The following is a 19,358-nucleotide window of genomic DNA, read 5'->3' on the forward strand; positions in this document are numbered from 1 at the left end:
CAAACCATTTTCTAATACATTGTTGAACGTTCTTTTCACTAATAATAGTATCCATATCCACATGTACTATTTCTACTAGAAAATTCTAGTGCAAAATTAAATTCTCCAAATTTTGAAGGATCACTGCTTTCTAGTTGGTTCAAAAGCATGAAGTTGGCAAGTCTGCATTGAAATGTGAACCTTCGGATCTGTTACCCAATGCGAGTCTGACGTACAAAATGCATGTTTCATTCATCCCCACATCTACTGCACACACCGCTTACATGGGCTGCTTCCATCAGTTCACTGTACCACCCACAGGAACATGTCAAATGTCGAATCAAACTCTTCACCCATCCACTCCAGTGTCATCTCCTCGACTTGAGTTTTGCAGAATTCCAGGCTGGTGCATTTCCCACCACTTGCTACCTTCATCTTCCTTGCACAAGGTCTGTGCTTGCCCACTGTTAGGGTCCCAGTAAGCAAGTTACCATTACATATTAAGTGTGCCACTGCATTTTCAATGCTCCTCTGAATGAAATAAGCATTTTATCCAATAAAATTATCAGTTAAATTGATTAAAAATGTTAATAGCCCAAACTGATATTCCCACTTAATCTGGCAACTTTGTAAACAGAATGGATTCAGATTTAGTGTATAATCCTATGCAAGTTTAGAAAGAAAATAATCCTAAATGTCAAGAGTAATCTTTCGCAACAGGAATAGGATTGTGCTTAGAGTAGACCTACTGAAATTAATTTAGTCATGACCAATTTAAGAGTAGATCCACTGAAATAACTGGAATGTTAAGTCATGGCTAACTCAACTCCCATTGATTATATCAGCTTTTTATCTGCTCTGAGTGTGACTAAGTTTGGACTGAACCCATTATTTCAAGTACAAGAACTTACAGTAAGTTTGGAAAACAAAATGTCATCTTAGAAAATAAATCTTCCATTCACTTACATGGAATAGGGCATGGCTCTTCAGACAACCTACGTCAGCCTTCTCACCCTGATGACCTCCAGCTATCCAAGTATCTGGAAGGAGCCAGGTTACAGAAAACTGATGTATACAGAGGCCACCGTAAGCCTCACCAAAAACCGAATATATGTTTTTTCTTTTCTTTCCCTTTGTTCACAATGCAGAAGCATATATATTCACATCACAGTTAGTTTGATTGATCCATTAACCTTTCTTTAAGGCCAAGTACAGTCGTGCTTCTGTGAAAAGACTGTTGCTTCGTTTTATTGCTCACATGTGGTACTGCAAGCACCCTGTACGCTTCCCTGGGAGCAGATCTTATTGAGTTCAACAGGATTTATGCTCTTTTAAGTGCATGTAGGACCACAGTCTTTGTTATATATTTATTGACTCTAGAACAGCATATATACCAACACTTAAGTCAAAAGTGTAAAAAGAACCCTCTCCACCTCCCCTCTCATTCTGTCGCGTTTTGCAATGAGCAGACTGCAACAAAGTAACAGAATATCCATTTATTAAAATGTTAGGTTAACTTATATACACACATAAAAGCTTCAAGATAGCTGAAAAATCTGGAATCTATGTTGTGAAAGACATTTAAATTAAAATATTGCATTTTCATTGCAGAAACGTCCAAAGAAACAGTGTGGTGTGTTTTGTTTTCAAAAACTGGAGTTCTTCGAGAAGCGGTCTTTGCAGGAATAAAGATTTTTTGCTTTTGATTTGTTTCCTCCCCAAAAGCAAAGCGTTGGTCATTTTGCTTCTTGACAATTAACAGTAACAAAGAGTCAGCAGGCTCCAAAAACAGCAACAGTGGCAGAGGATTCAGCCAGTCAAAACATCTGGTCTTCTTTGACACAGGTGGCTAGAACTGCCACTTGAAAGGCCTCCGAACGTTCAAAATCCACTACCTGGCTTAAATAGCATGGCATGCAAAGGTCCCACCCAGTTAATCAAAGAATAAGTCTCTGGTTGATAATTTTTCTGTTTATCTCTGCCAAGGCCACAGAGAATACAAAGGCCTTTTCATCAGACAGGTTTGCGTACATGTCAACTTCTTTGTCTTGTTTTTCTGTAGAAGAAGAAAGGGCACCACATAAACATTTTAGTTCCTTTTAAAGCAGAAAGATGGTGGGGAACAGGTCATGTGGACATAACACACAATAGCCCTGCTGGATCAGTTCCATCTTGCCCAAGCGATGAGCCGAAGAAAACGAAGGCACTGTTAGATTGGACCACATGCCCATTGAGCCCAGCATCTTTCTGCACACCAATCGGACGCCCACTGGAACCCTGCAAGTGGGACACGAGACAAACGCTCCCGTAGAGAGCGTCCCGAGGCCTGGATACAGCAAAGAGGCGCCACTGCTCTCCCTTCCAAGGACAGGTTTCCCCACCCAACTTTTGCTCCCTGCAGGAGCAACCCTGCTTCCGCCACATCTCCACAGTGGCTGCGTTTCAGTTCCAAAACCAATGAAATGGCAGACAGGAGGTTGACGCCATTTTGCTCCTTTGCCTTCTCCATGTTGTCCCAAGTTTTCTTTAAGGGACACTTGCCTTTTCACCTCATTCTCTTTGCCTGCACTTTCTTTCGGAAGTCATGTGGTGTGACCTCATTACATGATTTCGGCAGAAGAGGAAAGCTGATTTCCTAAAACTGAACAACTAGGTTATGTTCCAAGGGACTGCTGGTTGAAAAAAAAATCTAAAGATATCCAAGATGTTTTAATAAGTGGTTTCTGAATGACACAAAGATGACCTATTTGCTTGCCATTTGAGACAGAATGTATAAAGGATGTGGTCTTTATCGGCACAAGCACCGGTTGTTCCATAACACAATACATTATCCTTATCAGTCTGAGTAAGACTATCCCAAAAACAGTCATGCATCCATAGAGACTAGTTAGGTTTGACGCTACATCATCCCTCTGAGATCCTCCATCGCCATTCAGCTGTGCCTTTGGCTGTTTAGGTTTGTGATGAAGATTATACATGATCTAATTTGCTAGTACACAGAAATGCTATTTTGGGGCTCTGCCTTTGGTCCCACCCATCACTGGGCCCTTGGGCTGAAAGGACTTGGCATTCCTGCTATAAAAGAATCAAAGTCAAATGGTAATTAGCAACAATGATCTAGGGTCCTTTCTAGAGATATACGACCTTCTTTCATACAGACAAACAAAACTTAATTTTATTTACAAATATATTTTCTATTAAAATTGAGGCTTTTACCATTAAGAACTGTTAATATGTAACAAATATATAGCAAACTGGAAGGAACCTTGAAATGTTCAGACAAGTATACAAGCACAAAGAAAAACTAGGAGGTCTGGTTTGGGGGGGCGTGTGCACGAGAGAGAGAGAGAGAGCGCACTCAAAAACTCACTCTGGAGTAAAAAGCTTTAAAATACTGGATCTGAACTTTGCTTAACAGTTTTTTAAAAAAATATGCAGCTCACAGAACAGACCACAAATATTCTCAAAGTCCAGTTTCAGATAACGGGGGATGTCCTGATTTTATAATGACTGTACTGTTCAAGTTTAAAAATCAGTGCTCACAATTTTTGTCTGGCCCTGATATTAGGAAAGTCATCGCTCAGATCCTGTGCTGCCCCACATTTGTGCTGTGCCTCTGGACAAGGTTGGGGACAATGCCCCTTCTCTCCCATTCAGGCCTGAAACTGTACAAGCTGTACAGCTTAAGGGTTTGCCCTATTTCATTCACCATACACTCAAACCTCCAACACTGCACAGTCAAAACAAGAGTCTCAGAAACAGATCTTAAAGATCAGTCAATTTTTCCAAGCTAGTTCTTTAAATATAGCTTATAAAAGCAGTTCTAGTTTCCTCAGAGAAATTAAATTTGCCTTTTCCTATCACTATACTCCTCCAGTCAGTCTGACCAGGGCAAGAAGATAATCACAAAAGAAAAATGGAGGTCCTGTTTTCATGCTTAGGCTGGAGGAATCACACACGTGCACACACACACACACAGAATATGAGAGAGAGAGAGAGACAGAGAGAGAGAGACAGAGAGAGAGAGAGAGAGAGAGAGAGAGACAGAGATTCTTCCAAGCTTGCAGACTCTGCATTATACTAAAACCAGCTGTATTTTGTATACCTCTCTCTTCTTCATGCTTTTTGGCTGAGGCAGTCTTTGGTCTCCCTCGTCCTCTTCTGTTGTGATCCGAATGGCTGTTGGATCTGGATCTTCTCCTATTTTCTAAGTCTTTATTTACCACAGAGTTTATCTTCTCTCTTCTGACTCTCTCTGTCCGTCTTCTCTTAGCCTCACTTCTACTTTCTGTTTCAACACATTATCAACATCGTAATTATTTAAGTGCACGTTGTAAGAGATGGTTCTCTGACTGGAGATTTTATTCCATCCCCACCCCCTACCATGCACAAAACAGACTGGTCCCAAAATAAAATTCTCTCTAAAACATTTCCCTCCTTTCCATTAAAGAACCTTCCATTTCCCCAAAGTTGCTGTAATAACCCAAACAGATTCTAAAAAAGAAAAAGGACAACCACCTAGAAGAATCTCCAGACAGCCAAAACCAAGAAAGAAAAAAAAATAAAACACAGGAAAATCCACTCTGGGAGATTTCTATGGCTTCTTCATCTGAGCAGAGGAGAAGAGTCACTTTGTTCAACTAGGAGGGCTGATTTATTGATCAGAAACTACTGATCTACCAACTATCCATACCTGGCTTAAACAAATTCTTAAAATGATATTGCACATGTACAGCCACCTCAACACTTTTTTTTTAAGGAAGGCAGTGGCAGGACATTGTCCTCAAGGATATTGGGGGGAGGGGAGCTCCTAGAGAGAAACTGGGAATTGTAGTCTAACACACCTGGAGAGCACCCCCTGCACTCCTAAAAGGGAGAAAGCAACCTTCATTACAATCTGGAGGTAAAGGAATACCTGCGGAGGATGGAAGTCTTTCAGAACGCTTAGCATGCAAGAGTTTTCGACTAATAAATATATATCCACATGGACAGGATTTGCATGCAACAGGAACCTGAAAGAGATACCAAAAAAACAAAATAAAAAGTGAGCCAAGGATGTTTTGTCAGGCAGTGAACACAGTATCCCATGAGAAAGCAGCGCAAAATGGAAAACACATGCCTGGTCTACACAGACCTCAGATTATGTGATAAAACTGGCCTTCTTCACACACAAGTATGTGTGGCATTTCTGCACACTTTCCTCCCCTCACAGGGCAGCAAAATCCCTCTACATTAAAAGAAAAACACACAAAAAAGGAGGGGGGAAACTGGATTAGAGTCCTTCCCAATAAAATTTCTCTTTTTTTTTTTTTAAATGAGAAGCTGGGGGTGGGTGGTCTGCGGATATATGAGAACACTTACACATTCACCCACATACACACAATTAAGGAAATTTTACCCTGTGCTAAGTTCTGTAGTTCAGGCACTCATCACTCCAGTCCCCATAAACCCCAAGGAACACCCCAAAATTTGGCCAGCTGTGCTGATATATTTGTCATTATATATTATACATGCATTTTGTTATGCATATATGTTATGTTATGCCCATTCAAGATCAAGTCACTCCAAAATACATTGTGGTACAACAGGTAACGCTCACAGCTGTCTCCCGTTGCTTGGAAAGTCCAGTTCCCTCCCAATTATTGTGAGAATAGCAGCAAACGTCAGAGAGAGTCCATGGATGGAGGAATGGCCAACAACATCCTTGCTTCTAATCAAGATCCCTGTGATCTTTGGTTCCACTACACCACTGATTCCACAGTGCCAGCTACTGTTTAACTACTTGGTGATTGCCTTGAAAGCCGGAGATTGCAGCTGAAACCCTGTGACCACTTACTTGGGAGTAAGTCCGAACAAGCTGAATGGGACTTGCTTCCCAGTCAACAAGTACGTAATCACACTCCACGTCATCTGTGCAACCCATGTTGATTTTTAATATTCTTATCATCAGCTGTGTGATGAGGCAGCCTATGCAGATAGCATGAAGTAGAAACAGTAACCACTGCTATTATTTTGACCCGTTATGCACTGATTAAATAAGGAGCCGCAACCATGTTGCAAACCTGTTGGCAGTTCTCAGAACTCTCAGCACTGTAACTGCAGCTAGCTTTAAATCCATATTTAGCAATGCTAGCATAAGCCACAAGAACGGAGTTGTAGCTAATGAAAAGAAGCTTCAGTTCATGAGCCAGTGCTGGCAGGACAAATGCTATTCAACATTCATTTGAAGGAGGGGAAATTCTACCGAGTGTGCATTCTACTGAGTTTGCTGGTGCTAGAGCCCAGAGCTCTACTTCCTGTGCAACACTTTACACAGATGCATTGTTTATGTGTGGCCAACAGCAGATTTGGCTTATCTGCCAAAATCATGTTACTCACAATGCAGCTCATTCATTATGGATCTGAAGGTGATTAACTGGACCAAGACCCAAAAGCAATTTGCATTAGAAATCCTATCTGCACACATATATATTTATATTTAGCCAAAAGGTTTAGAGAGCCATTATTATAGAACATCCCTATTGTAACATTTATTGCTGCCTTTCCCCCTGCAAAAGCAGAAACTGGGAATTCTGCAGCCGGAGAAACACACAGGAAGAGGTATTTCAGAAAGAGCTTCTGGGGCAGCACAGAGCTGCTATTCAAAAAGCAGTAAATTCCTTTGCTCACACACAAATCTGGGTTTGCATGCAAAAGACTCCCTCCATTGGAAATGCCAATGCTTAGTCAACCATAATCTATGCTACCGTTTCTAGGAAAACAGAAGTATTCAGCAACTCCTTAGGTCACATTCCACGGCTTGCTACTTTTGATGATAGCCTAGTCTGTGCTACAGTTTAGCAGTGTGACTAGTATCAGGCCTTAATGGAACAAAATACTGTACATATGTTGCGATGTTTCAGGAGGTTCCTGTGTGTGAACAACCCTCTACATGTTTTGCGGTGTGGGTACACACTAACACTTGGCTTCATCTGCATTTCTTGGATATGACTGTGTTTAAACAATGGTATTTGTGCATTCATACCTGGCTGCGTCAATTCTTACCATGACTGAGGTTACGACCGATTACCTGGGCGGAAGTCCTACTAAACTCAACAAAACTTGCTTTTGAATAGATGCGTATAGGGTTGTTTTAATCCAGCCATGCCTGAAGTCGGATTTGGAGCATTATTTGCCAAGAAAACATCTTATTAATTTTATTGTTGACATTAAATTGGAGTCCAATATAGAACACTGGGCCTTAAAATGTTGCAACTCAGTAGAGGTCTATTTGACCCCAATTACCTAGGGTGTGTCCAGAGGGAGAGTTGCTAGTTCTCGAACACTGAAGGCATTGTCTTTTTTTCCTTTATAAATATTCTCTACTAAGAAAGAAGTCAGAAGAAGTGGTGGGGAAACATGAGGAAGTTAAAAGAGGAAGACAATGGGCCTCCGTTATTTCTGTCAGAGAAACAAAGCGACAGGACAAGAAAAACCTCTGCTGGAGTAGCAAAGTGTTTTGTACATGCATTGGAGGAGTCAAACCAGTTATTACATGTTAAAATTTTCTGATTTGTACATGTTCTCTGATGAAGCCGATGTATTTATGCCAGGGAAAACACCAAGAGATGAAGACACTTCCCACTTTAATAAGTACCCCAAAAGTTTCCACCCAGGCACCTAGAAATCATCTGAAGCCCTCAAGACACTTAAGAACAGCATAAACTGCTTGCAAAAATTAACCTGCAAAGCACAGAACCACATGCCTACTGATTAAGGATAAAGAAAACACCAGCTCAATACCAATGTTATGTCTCAACAAAAGTGTTCCTGTTTTGGTTTTCTTTGGTCATCACCCAAGACCCCAACATCGGCTATTTAGTTTGGGTTGTTGAATTTCATGACCAGCTGAATTTGTCAGCATCAAAAACAGTGTGCACTGTTATAAGCATTAAGGAGCAACCTCAAAGGTTAAATGTACAAAATCAAAAATATAAGCTCCTAACAATGCAGACCAAGCCATGGCTGTTTGGAAGCAAGACTCTCTGTTTTGCACAGCAGCTACTCTCATTTAAAGCAATGTTTAGGACGTGCAGCCTTGAGGATTAGTACTGGATCCATTAACACAAAAATCAAAAGGAAACTTCCACTTAGGTCAAACCTATGCTGAACCCTAGCCTCAACATAAAAATGAACTTACTGGGGATACGAGCCTAACAACTTCCAGACAAGAGTGAAATGTCACGGTTAAAAAGATATGAAGGTCACATTTCTTTCTGGTCACAAATCCAGGTAACCAGTTATACTTTAGCTTAGAATCCTGCACTGAGCAGGACTGGACCTAACAGCCCTATTAGCCTCTCCCAACCCAATCTGGAGTCAGCTCAATCTAATTTCAGACCCTGACTGATGAGTCATACAAGAATGACAGAGCAAATGTGATGTTCATTGTCCTGCAACTGAGACACTTTTGATACTATCAAACATGGCATCCTTTTCTGCAGGTTGGCCAGACTGGAAGCACACCATGATTTCGCAGTTCTACTCCGAGCTGGAGAGCCTGTTACTTCCCGTGACTTTTATGCTACAGGGGCCCACAGCACTGCATTTTTTCCCTTATGCTTGCACCATCTATTCAGGAAAGCCTTTCGGTGGGGTGTCATCCAGGGTTAAACACTGTCAAATATACAGATGACTTTCAGCATTCTTTCATCATATTCTCCTTGCATCAGATGAGGCAGGAGTAAGTAATACACTGAATGAGGACCAACAAATTTGCCAACAAGTGATAAGACAGAAGTTCTGTTGGTAGGTAATACCTCTGCTCAGGGAGATGAAAGTTAACCTGTCCCGCAATGGTTTAAACTTCCCCTAAAGGATAAAAAACACCAAAGCATGTGTTACTTAGTTACTGGAACCCAAAGCATCATATGCCTTTATTAACCATTATCTGAGATTATGCATGTAGCAACTGCAGTAGTGTCTTCTCAGCTGCGGCACCCCACTTCTGAAACTCCCCCAGGTGAGGCTTGACTGGTTTCTATATTGGTTTCCTTGAGTCATTAGACCGAGAGCTCCTTACATTCTTCCAGGTCTTTAATCTCCAACTTTTTAACTTCTTGTGGGACGCTTTTAATATGTTTTTAAATAGTTGTTCACTTTGAACAATGTTATTTTAACATGTGTCCTGTCCTTGCTGTAAATGTCACTATTTTTTAAACTGAAGATAAATACAGACATTTTATAAACAAAATAAACAAGTTTCCAGTAACAGGAAAAATACTAGCACAACCCACAAACCTACACCCCATACCTTAGCATATGTAAACACTTAGCATTCTAACCGATGTTTGGAAGTAGCACAAGAAATTCTCTCCCTGGGCAAAACTGCCAGTCTAGTTTCATTCTCATTATTTCATTGAGCCAAAAATGATTGTCTTACTATTTCTTTTTAAAAACTGCAGTGGCAACATATAAGACATGCCTACATTTCAAATGCTTATGGAATGACTTGCCGTCAACCTTATGGGATCCTCCTTTGACTTTACAATCTGTTGAGATATATACAATCTGTTTTTCCTTTTTCTCCGAAGCGCCCTTAAAGATTGTAGCTCTACCTTGGATCAACCTTAGATAAGGTAGCAGCCCAGATGCTACCAGCTGGAGGCTAATCACATGGTGCCACAAAGGTCACATTAACTTTTATTTACCTGGATTTGTTCTTCCTCTTTCTCCTAGATTCCCTTCAAAATCATGGCTCATTTGTGGCCCATTTTAGATAAAGAAGCAACCAGACACATGCCATTTATTTATTTCAGTTTATAAGCCCCCTGCCCACTAGTCATAGGCTCTCTGGGCAGCTTACAATGTACGCCATAACCTACAAGCTAGTCTATTCTGGTAACTATAATGAAATTCTGATGAAGTGTAAAAAGGTTATATAACCGGATGAGGGCGTAAGTAGAGAAATAAGAAAATAACTATGGGGGACAATTATTAATATCTATCTTAATACTAATATTATACTTTTAAAACCCTAAGGGTTTTTACCAATCCCACAGTAGGGAAATACCCTTTTTCAGGTCCAAATGAAATGGCACAACATAGTGAGTAAATTTTAACACACTCTAGAAGTATTCATCATGATGAAAAACAGAAGGGGCTCAGAAAAAAGCTAGCAAAGTGCCAAAGCCAAAAAGTTTGCATTACTAACAGTCTTGACATGAAATCCAGAAAGAGGTAGCGGAATGAATTGCACTAAGTTGTCCTCTGGATGCCTGCTTTCGGGTAACCTGAAACCTACATAGCACCAAGCAGAGTTTAATCCACCCATGCATCAATGACCTCTCAATGCAGTCCATCTTAAGACCAATCCATACAGACATTATAGCTTCAATTTCTCTCTCTCTCCCCACATCCCCGTCATTCTGCTTTGCTTTACATCCAGTCTAACAAAGAGTTCTGCAGACCTCAAAAGTTTGCTCACTATTTTAGGATGTTTTGCTTGGTCCTGATAAAAAATGTTGCCCTTTGGTGGCTTTTTCTTATGGGTCAACATATGGAATTTTGCTTATGTAACATTAGGATTCCCAATGCTTTCAACTTAATGAATATTTCTATCATGAGAGGAGGGAGGGGAGAAAAGGTTAATTATTGTTGCTGATAGTGGGAGGGGGCTTCAATCAATCAAGATTTCATTTCCTTCCCTCTTTCTTATGTATGCAAGCGCACACACACACACACACAGAGAGAGAGAGAGAGAGAGTTCACTACTGTAGGAACACAAAATACATTTTACATTTCCCAAAACACAAGTTCCTTGCTTCTAGCTCTTTATTAGGCTATTAACAAAGCACAGGAAGTACCAAACATTTTAAAGTTACAACTGTGAAATGACTAAGCAGTAAGTTGACCAGCTGGTATTTTCAAATGCTAAATATTAAACACAGTTCTTTTTTTAAGTTTTCCGACTCTTGCAGCTGTGTGCCAGCAGCCCTCATAAGAGCAGTGATCTATACAAGGCCATCTGCCAACTCCGCAAGACCATTTATCATAAATCCAAGCCTGGAATAGTAAACATTCACCCCTGAAAATATGAAAGTCAACATAGCCTATGTAAGGAAGAGGAGTTTAAGCAGGAACCAGCAGATGCAAAATTCACTGCGTATAAGGCAGGCTCTTCTTGAGCAATAAGAGCAGATGACAGAGAAGGAGTTCTTTTAAAATGCCAGCTTCGGGAGGCAAGAGGAAGCGATCTGGCCTCATTTCACAAGGATCAAGACACAAACACAAGAGGCAGTTCCAAGCTTCAGCTCAGAACAGCCATTTTTGATGCAGGAGCCTTGAAAGATAAACTCTGAACTGATCCTCATTGGGAACAAACGCAACAAGATGTCAGAGGACCACAAGCCAAGACAAAACCAACTCTGTGCCCCCCCCCCCCCAGAATAACTTTATCCATGCTGGGTGAAATAACCAAAAATGGGACACACTCTAGAGTGCATAGTGCTGAGAAGTTATGTAAAGAAAATGCAACAGATAAATAAAAGCTGCACCATGCATTAAATGGAAGAGGCGCATTCAAGAGCAGATACATAAAACTTGGGTGACACACAGCATACAGCCATCCGGGAAATGCGATCGAGACAAGTTTCCCCAAACATGCACATACAGGTGTTTGAAGGTGCATATGAGTCATTCACCCATTTCCTGTAGAAGTGTTTAGCACCAGTGTGCATGCAACAACACACTTGCCACATAAAACGTGGAGGCAAAAGCACTGGAGGTATCATACTTCTACATGGTGAATAGTAAGAGCTCTCTCAGCTAAAGCCATAAAATGCAGCACACTAAAACATGTAAAACCTTTTTAAAAATACAGCAAAAAACTAAAATTAAAAGCAGAGGCAGTAGAAAGGTTTCAAAATAGCAGTATTAAAAACAACAGAAAATAGAAATCAAAGCCTGGAGGACCAAGATCTTCAGCTGGTTCCAAGAAAATAATTTGCCTCTAGGTGAGCTTCCCTAAAAAGGGCATTCCACAAGTGAGGTGCCAAAACTGAAAAGGTTCTCATTTTAGTATCCACTACATTCACTTTGTCTAGCAAGGAAACCCGAGGGCCTGATTTTCCAGTAGGGATATAATCAGAAAGAGATTATCCTTTAGGCAGACATCCATGCTTTTCAAAACTAACTTAAAACATTCAGCACGGTGAGTAAACTACTAAAACCAACAGATCTGAATTTGAGCAGTACTGGCCCTTGGTTTTAAAAATGTTAAATATTGTATCCATCCCATTAACAATGGTTAAGTAAGATGTGGGAGACCTTGCTTCAGTTACTGATCAGTTACTGATTCTCAATCTAGCCTAGTTTGCACAGTTGTTGGAAGGAAGAAATAACAGAACAGAATTGGGTACAACATTCTTAACTCCCTGATGAAAATGAAAGGCAGAAATGGAACATACAAAAACCAGGGCTGAAGCTCTGCTCAAGGATTTTTTTTTTAATGTGACCACTAAAAGCAGTTTCTACCATTGTTTATATACTATTGTAAACAGAAAAGAATGGTAAGGACTCACAAACAAAAAGGGTGAGATTAACTACAAGAGAAAATGACAGTATAATAGATGAGCAACGAGAGGAAAAAGAATACCTTGCGTTCTCAGTATAATAAAGTTTCAACATTATTACAACTTATGAAATACATATTTTGCTGTGAATAAACAGCCAACATGCTGCAGTAGTTGGAACACTGGATTAGGGACCCAGGAGATCTGGATTCAAGTCACCATTTGGCCGTGAAACGCACTGAGTGGCTTTGGGATCCTCTGGCTCTCAGCCTAACCTACCTCACAGGGTTGCTGTGAGGATAAAACAGAGAGGAAGTGTACCACCATGCAAGACCCACTTTGGGTTCCTTGCAAGAGGAAAAGAAAGGTATGATATCAGTGTAAATAAGCTTTTTATGTTAAACATCAGACAGAATAAACAGATTACTTACTCTCAGTGATAGCAAAGACTTTCACATTTAAGTATATTGAATAGCCAGACAGATTTCAGAGGATTTGGGCTATAACACCCATAAGTCCCTGCTCTTTGTGCTGAATTTAGCTATAGTTCAAAATATCTGGAGTTCCATCTGAAGACAAGCAGTCTGATTTGCTCACAGCAATATATTTCCCCTACCTCAAATGCCTGATAAACTGGACAAGGGTGAGCTATGTGCATTTGCAATACCTCAAATGCTGACCTACATCTCTTTAAGGCAATGAAAGGAAATCTGAACTTGATTGCTAGGAGTACAAAAAGTCCTAGCAAAAATCCCCAGCATTTAGAGATTGTGGCAGTAACTATCAAGACACAGAGTGCACAACGTATCAAGCCATAAGTTATTTTAAATTCTAATGATCAGCTACTGAAACTGAAATCCCACACATGCATCTGAAAGCAAGCCCCGCAGACCCCAAGGGGGCTTACTCCTGACTAGAGCAGATCATCCCAAGGCTGTGCTGCTAGCCCATAACCTTGCTCATCTGGAAGTATTAACACTGCAAACTGGGTGGTCTCTTTATTTCCAGCGCTGCTCTTTCAGAGAACACTTCCAAGAGCACACACTGGATGCTTTTATTCGGAATTACTCCCAGTCCTGCAAACCTCTACAGAGCCTGCGCTAACACCAACACACACATATTTGCTCTCCTATATTTAAAGCTTTACGGTCCTCGCTTTCCCCTGCCAGGCAATTGCAACTGTCAGCACTCCAAGACAATGGCGTTCCAACAAAACAAAACAAAACAAAAAGTAAAGCGCACGCACCTTTTAAGTACCCCCTGCAATAAAAACAGCATGTTAGAGTAATTCCGCGCGGGCTTGCGCCGCGAAGCCAGCCCGGGGGGGCTCTGCAAGCCGCCCTCATGCCCGCGCCCCCGGCATGCCCAGGTGAGCGCGCCCGCAGCGCCCCGGGGCAGAGGGGCGGCGGCGAGGGGCGGCGGCGTGCGCCCGGCCGGCCGGGGCGCCCTGCCCTGGGTGAGGGGCTCTCACCTGCTGGTCGCACTCCGGGCAGGACTTGGTGGCCATCTTCACTTTCTTGGCCCTGCCTGCGGACATGCTCCCGCCCTCGGTGCTCGCGCGGCGGCGGCGGCGGCGGCGGAGCGAAGAGCGCGACCCGCCCCTCCCGCCTCGAGGGGAAGCAGCCCTCGCGCCGCCGACAACCGAGAGCCAGAGCCAGAGCCGGACCCGGCGGGCGGGCGAGCGACCGCGCAGGCGCGCGCAGGCAAGAGCCCTCCGAAGCGCGGCCCGCGGCTGGGGCCTCTGAACGCCCGGCCCCGAACACGCGCGCAGGCACGCGCGCACCCCCCGGCTTCCCACAGCGCGCGCCCGCGCGCACCCCGGCTTTCCACGGCCGGACTTAGAAGCAGGAATCCATCTCCGCTGCCAAGCCACACCCCTCTCTCGCCAGCCACAGGGAGCGGGAGCGGGGCGGGGCCAATCCGTGACGAAAGAGGCGTTTCGTGCGGGGATTGGCTGGGTAGATATGAAAGAAGGGTTGGGGAGGGGGGAGCGCCTCAGTGACGGTTGGGCGGGGGGCGGGGGAGGGGGCGTTCGCCGACGGGGAGAAAAAGGCGGGAAGCCGACATGTCAGGGACGAGATGCGAGTCGGGGGCTGTGGATCCCCATTCATTATTCGAGTTGTGCTCCTTTAATATTCGGCTTCTGTTTAAAAAAGCAAATTATTATTCATTGTGTTCCAAGGGATCGTACTTGGACAGTCATTGAAACAGTGGAGGGGGCGCACACTGCATCCTTAGGCAATATTGACAAAGAAGGCGTGGGTATAGATGAGACAGCATACAGTCACGCCGCTTTTCCTTCCTGCGCAAGCCTGCCCCTGTCATTGTTCCCCTATTAGCCCACATCTTCAGCTAACAGTGGAACCTTAGGCTTATTTATCAGAAGTCAGTCCCATAGAGTCCCATGAGACCTAATATATTGAGTCTGATGGGGCATCACTTCTTCCATAAAAACTGTGTACAAGATTGCAGTTTAAGGCTACGAGTCTCTGCATATCCAGATGGGAATGATGGAGAGAAGGACTGCTTAAGCCAGCTTGGGTTCCTTGAAGGAGGAATAAAGTGGGATATAAACCCATTAAGTCCAACAACGCTGAACATCCATCAACCAGCCTTGCTAGCTGGGGAATATTGGGCATTTAAGGCTTTTTTCCCCCCTGTCCATCATGCAGGTTGTGCCTTGCCTTGCAATAATCAAATGAGACCCTGCAGTGAAATACTTCATCCCAAAAAGGAATATTGCCTTGTTTCCAACATTCTGGATTTCCAGTTTCTGCATGGATTCCCCTGCATGCAATTCTCCTAAAACTGGCTTCAGACATAGGTGGACCTTAGAATAAAACACCCCGCTCACTCATTGGCTGGGTTCAGACAGCATAGCAAGCCGTGATGGTCTTTTACCATTATTGGTCTGTTCTGTTGTCTGAATCCACTTGCGGTATTTCTCCATGGTAAATTTAGAACCCATGATTAGAAACAATGGTTTATTCCATGGTTTCTCTGTGCCACTATGGCGTGTCATGTTGTCTGAGCCCAGGATTAAGGTTTCCACAGTCCCGGCATGCAATTATCACTGAGAGGAACACCTTCACTATCCAGCCTCTACCTGCAAACCTATGGAGAAGGAGCAGGTAACACAGAGAGAGAGCAATGTACTTAAGGATTAAATTTCAGGCACCGTGACTGAAATTCCAACAACAAGAGGAACATGCTCCCTTTGGAGAAACCTCACTGGTTTTACTACTAGTTTTGCGATCCTTACATAAACATATGAAGATACATTGAAAGGAGATGGGCAGGGTAGAGGGGGTGAAGTACACTTTTATATTCATCATCATGACTGAGGTTATAGTAGGATAGTTTAAGTATAATAAGGGGTGACTAAACCTTAAACTAATTCCTACTATTGTTGGTTCTACTTATTCCATTTATTCCTTCTGAAATAAATGGCTACATAAAATCTGTAGCACTGGCAAGAATAATAGAAGGACCATTCCTCCCATATAAGTGTCTTCAGAGCATGAAAGAAAAGGGAAGCTATTAATTTGGAGGTACACCAAACACAGATCCATGAGATTTAAATCTTATGGGTTAACCTTTCTCAAATGCAGAGTATGATCTGATGTATTCAGAGGCAGATGCTCACCCCACGCTTCAGAAAATGTTTTAATTCACTCCCACTGCTTCACAGAGCTATTGTGGAATGCAAGCCCACAGCACCAGGAAAAGATGTTATAGAAACTATTTTTGATTTCTACAGAGGATTATACCCACACAAGACATCATAATTGATTCACATAGTACAGGCCCTCCAAGGACTCATGATACAATAGCCCAATTTAGGCATTATGGTAAATAAACATCCCATGTATGTTTACTTAGAAGTAAGTCTCCCAATGTCAGTTGCTGAGAAATGGGATATTTCTCTGGCTTACCAGGGGATTTTTAAGGTATTTCTCACAGGTACACATTTCATCATGTGTGTGAAAAGATTCGAGCAGGCATTGTTTCGCTCAGTGTGTGCTACCTTCACACTTTCTTGCTCCCGCATAGAGCATAGAAATGATGTGGGTAAATGCTAGCAATTGTGAATTCCTTCACTTAAAATAGAAAAGCTGCCCAATCTACCCAATTAAAGCAAGCTTAATCTTGTCTCCTTTGTGCTGCTCCCAAAGTACTTCGTCCTACATGCAGGTAGGATGTACTGGATTTCTGCAAGAGCATGTCTTTCTTTACAAATCTCCCCCGCCCCCCCCAGATCTGTCTTCCTGATGATTCGTCTCTAAAACAACTACTGGGTGTTTTTGAGGACAAAGACTTTTGCACATTAACTACTTTCACAGCTGACTGCTTTAGAAAACTGCATGCGGTGATCACAAGAACAAAGAGAATTACGAGACACTTTGAATTTTAGGACAGAGACTAGGAACATGGATAGATCTTGATAAAATCCTGAGGCACCCGGTTGTTTTTATAAAACAAGCAGACCACCCAGTTAATGTAGCTGAGCAAAGAATTCAGAATTCATCATCACCACATTTCCCACAAGACCTGTAAACAGACGGAAGTGCAAACTGCAAAGCACCCATAAAGGGGATTATAAACTTATGTTTGCTATGTCTCGTATTTATTCCTCATGACACATCCTCCCTCAATTTCACCTTAATTTTTGCTTATTTGTTAAACAACTTCTATAAATCCTATAAATACGGCAGCATCAAGTGTAGGTACGGTCAACCACCCACTGAGAATCCATATCCCAGCAGGGCCCTGAAGAGAGCTCCCCGAACTTGCTTCTTCTCATTACAATCACAACATGCTTGTACAGCTGCGTTTTGCTGTGGAGGGTTCCTTGCGGAGGTCCTCACCATCCCATTTTGATTTAACCACTCTAAATAATTTGGTGACAACCACCTCAGCCAGTTTACTGTTCACTCTGATTCCAGATCATTTATGAATCAGCTGAGAAGCACTGGCCATCTGGATCTGTGTGGGAGCCCACTATTTACATCCTTCCATTGGGAGATGTTACCCTTTATTCATGCTTTCCGCTTTTGTTCTTTAACTGGCTATTGATCCATAAGAGAACCTCTCCTCTTTTTGCATGGCTGCTAAGTTGGCTCAAAAGTCTTTGGTGAGGGAATCTGTCAAAGGCTTCTTGGAAGTCCAAAATGTCTGCTGGATCACCATGTGTGTATTCCGTCTCTCAACATACCCTTTGAGGTTCTCATTCTTTTCTAACTATTTCACTGCATGTATATGCCACTTTTTCCCCCTCTTGGAAGGAATCCATGTAGGCTTATTTAGCTCTGTTTTATCCTCACAACAACAATCCTGCAAGGTAGGTTAGTCTGAGAGTCTGTGACCAACCCCAAATCACTCAGTCAGCGCCATGGCTCAGTGCAGGCTAGAATGCAGATTCAGGTCCTCAACCCACACTGTAACCACACGGGCTCTCCAGTTAGGGAAAGAGGACTTTCCTTTGCAGAAGCCATGTTGATTTTTTTTTCAACAGGGGTTATCATTTAACATACTTAGTAATCCTATTTTTAATACTGCTTTCAACCAATTCTTGATCCCCCTTGATTCCCTTTTTTAAACACTTGATGTTACAATGGCTATTCTTCATCCGCACTTGCACGGCTAAGCCATGGACCATGGACCTGAAGGTGTCGTACATCTTCCACTTGTATACTGCATTCTCAAGCAAGCAGCCCTAACTACAAAAAGGGAGGTCGAAGGGCAGCAGCCTCTGGAGACAATGGCAGTGAGAAGGTAGACTCACCAAGGGGGCTGTCCTATTGAGGCCGCCCTGTCCCAGGTTCCTCCAAAATATGGAGCTGCACATTAGCAAATCACATGTTTTAGCTCTTGCCACACAATGTCTGTTCAAACTTTGTATGATGAAAACACGTCGGTCCAATCTTATCCATGTTGAAGGTCAACTTTAGTAAACCTGGCATTGAAATAACTCCACCCTTGGATGTGAATAGCCTAATTTACGGTTCCGAATTATTCTGTGTTTAGCAAAATCATAGCTTTTGATTCCACCCTCCTCATTCTTTTTGCACACATCCCCACACGCTGATTTCATAATGAAAGGAAGAGAGTGAAGGCAGAGGGTGGGGGAAATTACATTGAAGATTATTGCTGCAGGCATCTCAGAGACCTGCCAAAAATATTACTGAGTGGTATTTGCAATGCTGTCTTTAACGACAGGCAGTGCGCTATGAAATCAGCCACTCTGGCAGTGATGATAAGCATAGTACTTACTTTCAGGGAGAGACTTTAGAAGCCATTAAAGGACATTGCATTATAAACTGTTTAATTATATTTAATAGCTGGTGAGACCTGATTTGGACTGCCTACCTTAGCCACCAAAATAATGTCCATTCTTTACAGGGAGTGTTTTGAATAGCTTCCTTATGCTTCCATCCTTTCCTGATCTTCCACCCAATCTCGTGGCTCACCGTTCAGCATCAGCATCTTGCTTTTTCATCTTTTCATCCTAGTTACTTTTTAGAAACCAATAAGATGGTCAAAGTTTGCAGGATGGATAATGCCAACAACTATTGTCCCTTCCCATTAATTATCTGTTGTATGCATGTGGCTCTGCTATATCCATTCAGTTTATAGTTGTTTATAGACTGTGTCTGAAAAGTCCGGTGTGATATTGACTTTAAGAGTTTATGGTTTGGTTGCTGAGCTGATGTATAAAGCTCTGAACAGCTTGGTGGTCAGCAGTTTACTCCTGTACAGAGCAGTTATTCACTGAGGAAGTTAGACAACACCCTCTTAATCATGCCTTGAACACACCTACATATTATA

General features: G+C 42.4%; 1 protein-coding gene across 1 annotated transcript; it reads right to left on the reverse strand.

Annotated features, from left to right (window-relative positions):
* Nucleotides 1-1,460: 1,460 nt before the first annotated feature.
* Nucleotides 1,461-14,168, reverse strand: CUNH16orf87 (chromosome unknown C16orf87 homolog). The gene is made up of 4 exons (XM_044427884.1): nucleotides 14,002-14,168; nucleotides 4,895-4,991; nucleotides 4,085-4,267; nucleotides 1,461-2,035 (listed from the first exon to the last, which is right to left on the reverse strand). Exons 1-4 carry the CDS (start codon nucleotides 14,065-14,067, stop codon nucleotides 1,917-1,919), a joined length of 465 nt encoding a protein of 154 aa, XP_044283819.1. The 5' UTR covers nucleotides 14,068-14,168; the 3' UTR covers nucleotides 1,461-1,916.
* Nucleotides 14,169-19,358: the final 5,190 nt, after the last annotated feature.

Source organism: Varanus komodoensis, unplaced genomic scaffold (genome assembly GCF_004798865.1).
Source record: "Varanus komodoensis strain SLA01 unplaced genomic scaffold, ASM479886v1 scaffold19, whole genome shotgun sequence".
Taxonomy (NCBI): Eukaryota; Metazoa; Chordata; class Lepidosauria; order Squamata; family Varanidae; genus Varanus; species Varanus komodoensis.